Here is a 6,000-nt window from a genome sequence, read left to right as displayed (position 1 = left end):
CCCCCCCCCCCCCCCCAAAACTGCAGAAATGGAAAGAAGTGATTATTTTGTTAAGTACTACTTCATATAATGATTTTTTATAGTAAAGCTTTTCTTTGGTGGGGCTGATACCTTTTAGCTTTGATTTTATTCTGATTTAACTTCCTGTTATCTATTACGCACAAGTGAAGCAATGTAAATCCACACAGAGAGAACATTTTTTGGATAACCATGGACATAAACAGCAAGAGCAAATTCCACATTTGAAACATCAATGTTGTGAACTCCAGTACTGTGTACAGCTTCTATTAAAGGTCTCACTTCAGAATATGGCATATGAATAGGAAATCCTGAGACCTAGGAACAAGAAAAAGGAAACATTATTAATTCTTCTGGGAGGGGTGTGGATTGCTGTGTTCTATTCTAAATATGATTTACAGTTTGGAGATGGAAAGAAAGTAAAAGAAGCAATAGTAATGATGTTTTTTAAATCTAATTTTGTTTATAAATGTAAGTTAAGAAGAGAGCTTAGTAGAGGCAGAATAAGGCCATAAACCACGAAAACAGAACGCTCATGAATCTGTTCCTGTCTGACTCCAGCACAAAGCAAATGCTGGTTAATACACAACCTTCCTGTTGTTATTCAGCCTCATGACCTTGATCAATTAAATTGCTGTCAGCCTTTGGCCCTGCTTCAACACAGGCCGTTCTTGATGATGTGCTACTATGGACTTAAGGCTAGATCCACAAAAGGATTAATAGTAGCTTGAGCCCAAATCCTTATGCTGAAGATGCTTCCTTTGACAACACTGAAGAACGCGTTTTCATTATACTGGGGGAGGGAGGACTCCCTAACCCGTATCTAATTTTTTTATTACTTGATGTGTCCAAAAAGGCCTCAGCCATGACACCATTACATTTAAATCTTGTCAGGATCCAAGAGTAGAACAGGGGTTCCCAAAGCACATCTAACAAACATCAACATGCAGCTGCAGATGGAGAGCTACCTGATAGCTGAATATTTATTTAATAGGCATTAGTATGATACTCAGTACGACAAACACTGGAACCCCCCTGGCCTGCCCTCTACACACAGAGGAGTACTGTTAGTATTAGGATACAGTATCATTTTCATTTTCTCCGGTGCTCAGAGCCTAATTTTTTAGTCAGTGGCACAGCTTCAACGGCAGTTGTGAATTGCTTGAGGATCCAGGATGAGATGCTGCATTATAAACGCCTGCTCTAAGGTGCAAGAAATATAAAGTAACAGATCTATTAAGTAGGTAGATAAAACAGGAACAAAACAATACAGCTACAACAGGAAAATAAGAAAAGAGATGGTAAGGCACTCTTCAAGCAGGAATCAAAAAGTATCCGGAATCCATCACTTTAGTACTAATGGGGTATTTTAACCTCTCTGCCACCAGAAAGAAAACAAAAGCATAAGGGCTCAGTACTGTTTCACTACTAAGAAGTCCCTAGACTTAGCTTCTGTCTGTCACAAGCTAAGACTACCACACTAGGGCATGATCCTATTTTGCCTATGGTGGCACACAGCATTCTTTAATAGATGGCACTTATGCACCTCCAAAAATACCAAGCTGCATTGTCTTAATGGGGGCCTTACTGTAGTCTACACTACATCCATCATACTGCAAATCAGCGTGATCCAAGAGGTATCCTTCGTATTCAGATTCAGGACCCAAGTGGGAAGATAGTGCACCAAAAAGTGAAGTCAGTATCGCCATTTGTTTGGGAAATGGCTCCTCCTACTATAGGCAATCCTCAACTTAAAATGTTTTGAGTTAAAATGTTTTGCACTTACAACATTTATACACTGACACCGTTTCAACTTTCTGATGTCAGTTTTGACTTTACAACACTTGATCTGATGCAATGCTATGCCAGTGAACAAGTTTGCTGCACTGTCTGTCTCCCTGGAGAACATCTGTTCAAACTTCCCTTGGACGCTTTCTTTAAGCAAGCAGACAAGACTCCAGAAAAACCTGCAGCCAAGACTCCTGAGAAAACTCCAGCCAAGAGCACTTCAAAAAGTCCAGCAAACTCACCTCAAAGAAGTCCTTCCAAATCAATATGATTGCTATTTAATGTAGCTATATTACTCATCTACAACTGATTGAGTACAAAATTCTGGTGTATTTTTGGTGAAAACAGGGTATTGGGCCTTGGTTCAGGAACCAATCCCCTATTTATAACATTGTTTCTTATGAGAAAATTGGTTCTGAGTTACAAAGTTTTGACTTAAGACCCAGTTTTCAGGAACCAATTGTGTCATAAGTCCGAGGACTGCCTGTATATCCTCGGCTTAAAGCACGGCCAGTGGGAAATTTAGGGCATTTATATACGTGCTCCAGCAGGTGTGTGGATCAGGGGTGGGACACGTTAATTAGTACTGCTCTGAGAGGGACATTAATTAAATGTTCCTGGAGCCTTGCATGCATCAGAGCCCCTATGCTGAAAAAGAGAGGTGAGGTGCTTTGAACTAAAGCTCATTGAATGAGCTTTAAAGCACCCTGCTGCCATTTTTCAGTACTGGGACACTGATACACATGACACTAGAGCACACTAATTTCCACACACCAGCAGACTTGATTAATCAATGAAGTGTTGGAATTATAATGTGTCAGAGCAGGCTCCCTGTATGTGTATAGGAGCCCCTAAATTCTAGGACTGGCTCATGGCTGAGCTGAATTAAACAGCACCTTTTTGCCTTGCTGTTGCAGCTGGGCAGCCAAGAGGAAAAGATTCATGGAACCAGAAGGAAAGCAAGCAAAAGGAAGTGTGTCTTCTCTAGTTGCCCTGGAAGAAAGCTAGGCCTTAAGTTCTAGCCCCTGTTCTCAATGGTGTTTATGCATTTTATCTAGTGTCTATTTAAAGTATAAATACAGAAGGTGGGCTATGAGCCAGCAGTTTTACATACAGAAAAAGCAGACTTAGACTTCAAGAAAAACTATCTAATTGTAAAAGCAAGAGGACAATGCATAAGCTGCAGAGTTAGGGAAGATATGGAATTCTCTTTGCTGGAGGTTTGCAAGAGGCTAGATAGGCACCCAGCTCAGATGGTTCAGAAACAGCTTATCCTGTGCAGAGGCCTGGCCTAGATTATTTGGGTTTCTTCCAATCCTATGGTTCCCCGGTTCCATCAGACTGGGTATGTTGAGAGAGGCTTCTAGTACCTAGCTCAGTGCTGTGTAGCCCAGTCACCTAAAAATTAGGTATGACAAGGCTGGGAATTGTGACAAAATCCTTTTGCAGATCTAGCCACTAAAATTTGTGACCCTGAGCTCTAGAATGATCGAAGGGTCGATTTCTTATTAAATGTGTCATCACAATAGTGGCCAATTGGGTAGAAGGGAAGGTACAGTACAACAGCAAAAATAACTGTGAATGGATGCAAATAATAGAGCATGCATTTCCAGTTAACTGGAAGCAAGCACTAACCAAAAATCTGCATTGGACCAGGCCAGTCTCTCAAACTGAATTTTGTCTCGGTATAAATGTGCATGGGTGATAAGCAGTTAGGTCAGGTCCTTTCCTCCACTGCAGAGAACACTTAAGATATGATGGATCTGAAGTGAGAGGAGAAAAGCAGACTGCAGCATTTATCTCACTTCCTGATGCTCTACAGAAATTAATTTGCTCTCTGGGGAGAGAGCAAAGGTCCACTGTGGCCCTGGAAGTTTCCTAGAATCCCAGGAACACAGAATTGCCCATATTTTCTTGGTTTTCTTGGTTGGCGTTTTGCTGATTTCGGAAGCATTAACCACTGCCTGCTGTTGATCATTAGCCTAACTGTACAGCTGCTGCTAAGAAGTTCCACTTTACTAACTGAAAGCAAACAGCAAGTCACTGGAGTACTGCAATCTGACAGCTCATGATCTAGCTTCATTACAGAAGATGCATGCATTCATTTAAATAAGTACCCTGTAATCTCCCAGCTGTTTTTGCAGTTCTGCTTGGTGATCATCTTCTATGTCTTTGCCTTGATTCTGTTCCAAGAGGGGCAGGAAATGACGAAGCGTGGAGGTGCAGTACCTGTTCCAACGAGTGAGGTGCCTGGGCCTCCACTCCATAATTTTGTCTTTTAGTATCTTTTCAATCCTGCAATAAAAATTCAGCTATTTTTTAAGAGCTGTACATTAACCACTGCCAGTTCAAGGTAGAATTGTAGCTTCACAATCTAGTACTAGGGATTGTTCCAGAAAAACTGCTGCATTTTTTTTCAGCTAACTACTCAGGTTGTGGGGAGATGTTAAGTTAAGTAATGAACCCTGCACTGCTCACAAAGCAGTTCAGAGAAGCAGTACACACGTAACAGCAGTAAGGTGACAGTGTCCTGGCTTAGCAAAGAACTCTCCAAAAGTCATATGCAGGAAAGTGAGTTCTGACCTTTGCAAATGTTTTTCCTCTCCTTATAGTACTTTTATCTTTACCCCTTTGTAACAGTCACCAGATACAAAAGGTTGCAACAGCTCCAGTGAACTTTCTGTCCACCTCAAAATGTGGGCAACAGCTCCTCTAGCTAACAGGTGAAAAAAAGCAAACATGAGCACTGTATTCCTTAACTGCCTTATCAGACTCAGCAGACCTTTGGATACAGGCATGAATATGGGTGAGGCAGGTCATCGAACAGGCTAGATTTTGTTAATGTTCAGTCTTCAGTGTTGACACTCACTGCATTTAATGTCATTATGCAGATACTTGTAAAGTTACCTGCCCTGTAGTTCCAAAGCAGCAGCTTTGTCTGCCCGCTGGTAAGTTAATTCTTCAGGCTAATAAAACAAACAAAGGGACTTAGAATGTGACGATTTTAATCAGCAATGAAAGCACAGAGCCTCTCTCACAGTTTTACACAAGTGTACCTTCAATAGAGGTATGCATCCCACCACGTTTTGAAGGTGGTAAGAAAAAACAGGCTAGCTCAGAAACAACACGCAAGTGAAGCTAGATTTTTGTATTTAAAGAAATACATCCCTCTGTACAGTTGGCTTCAGCCACTGATGCTTGTATGTCTGATTAAATACAGATAAAGCACTGTTTCTTTACAGACAGCATACCACAACATGCAGACTGGAACTTGATTTTTAAACATTTTAAAGACAAAGTTGACATCCCTTTCGATTTTGACGTTGCATGGTTTGGATTTTACTTGTGGCTGAGCTCAGAGAATGGCACAAATCATACTTGTCCTCAGATCTCACGTTGGTGGTCTGAGGGCCGTTTATCATCCATTCTACTAAGTAGTACTAATTGGCACTTGTTAGAAATATTGTACTCTAAAGACCTAAATACTGCATTCATTGTGGTTGGCCTGATGTATTAACAATCACATTAGTAACAAGTTTACCCTTAAATGGTAAGGCCTTAAAGACTTCCATTTTCCTTAAGTGCGTGGGGTTTGTATATAGGAACAGGCATGTAAAATGTGAGAGAGAAAAATAACTCATCATAAGCATCATCATTGCAAATCATTTCACCCCTTAAATAAGCATTAAAGTAATTGTTTTGAACTATAAATTAATCTAAAGCTACAGGAATACCTGAACACTTGAGAGGCCAGGATATGGTAAGCGTCTTGAAAAGAAAGGCTTCCATAATTTGGGTTTGCTGATGTCAAAATTTATCCTTACTGGGGAATCACATTGCTGAATATTGAACCAGATCTAAAAGAAAACAACATTGCTGTAAGTATTTTTCCAGTACTTTGGCAGGTAAGCACTGGTGACACGTATAAAGTGTCCCAGTTTTCAAAAAGGGTAATCACTATATTCGAAAGCTACAACAGGAATAAACTGGGTATAAGACAAGAAACTGTCCTGTATATTCAGTTTCACATCTTTATAGGTCTATATATAGGCTAACATGTTACTATACTTACTACATGTAATTACAATTTCTTAGAGTTGACAGGGTTGAAGGGTTGTCATACATGTTTTCAACATGAGATGAAAGGTGTAATGCTCAGAAATTATATCTGTGATGTTATAAAGTCTCTGAAGT

At 40.3% G+C, this 6,000-nt stretch overlaps 1 protein-coding gene across 4 annotated transcripts in view; it reads right to left on the bottom strand.

The window, feature by feature from the left end:
- Window positions 1-132: 132 nt before the first annotated feature.
- Window positions 133-6,000, bottom strand: part of CC2D2A (coiled-coil and C2 domain containing 2A) — a 112,828-nt gene continuing 106,960 nt past the window's right edge. For all 4 annotated transcript variants that reach the window (XM_019553089.1, XM_019553092.1, XM_019553090.1 and 1 more), the window contains 4 exons: window positions 5,541-5,663; window positions 4,714-4,772; window positions 3,924-4,101; window positions 133-336 (listed from right to left, as the gene is read on the bottom strand). In XM_019553089.1, coding sequence (XP_019408634.1) covers window positions 148-336; window positions 3,924-4,101; window positions 4,714-4,772; window positions 5,541-5,663 — 549 coding nt within the window. In that variant the 3' untranslated portion in view covers window positions 133-147. The remainder of the gene's footprint in view (window positions 337-3,923; window positions 4,102-4,713; window positions 4,773-5,540; window positions 5,664-6,000) is intronic.

Source organism: Crocodylus porosus, unplaced genomic scaffold, assembly GCF_001723895.1.
Source record: "Crocodylus porosus isolate Cpor-Errol unplaced genomic scaffold, CroPor_comp1, whole genome shotgun sequence".
In the NCBI taxonomy this organism is placed as follows: Eukaryota; Metazoa; Chordata; order Crocodylia; family Crocodylidae; genus Crocodylus; species Crocodylus porosus.
This window is presented reverse-complemented; position numbering and strand designations above follow the sequence as displayed.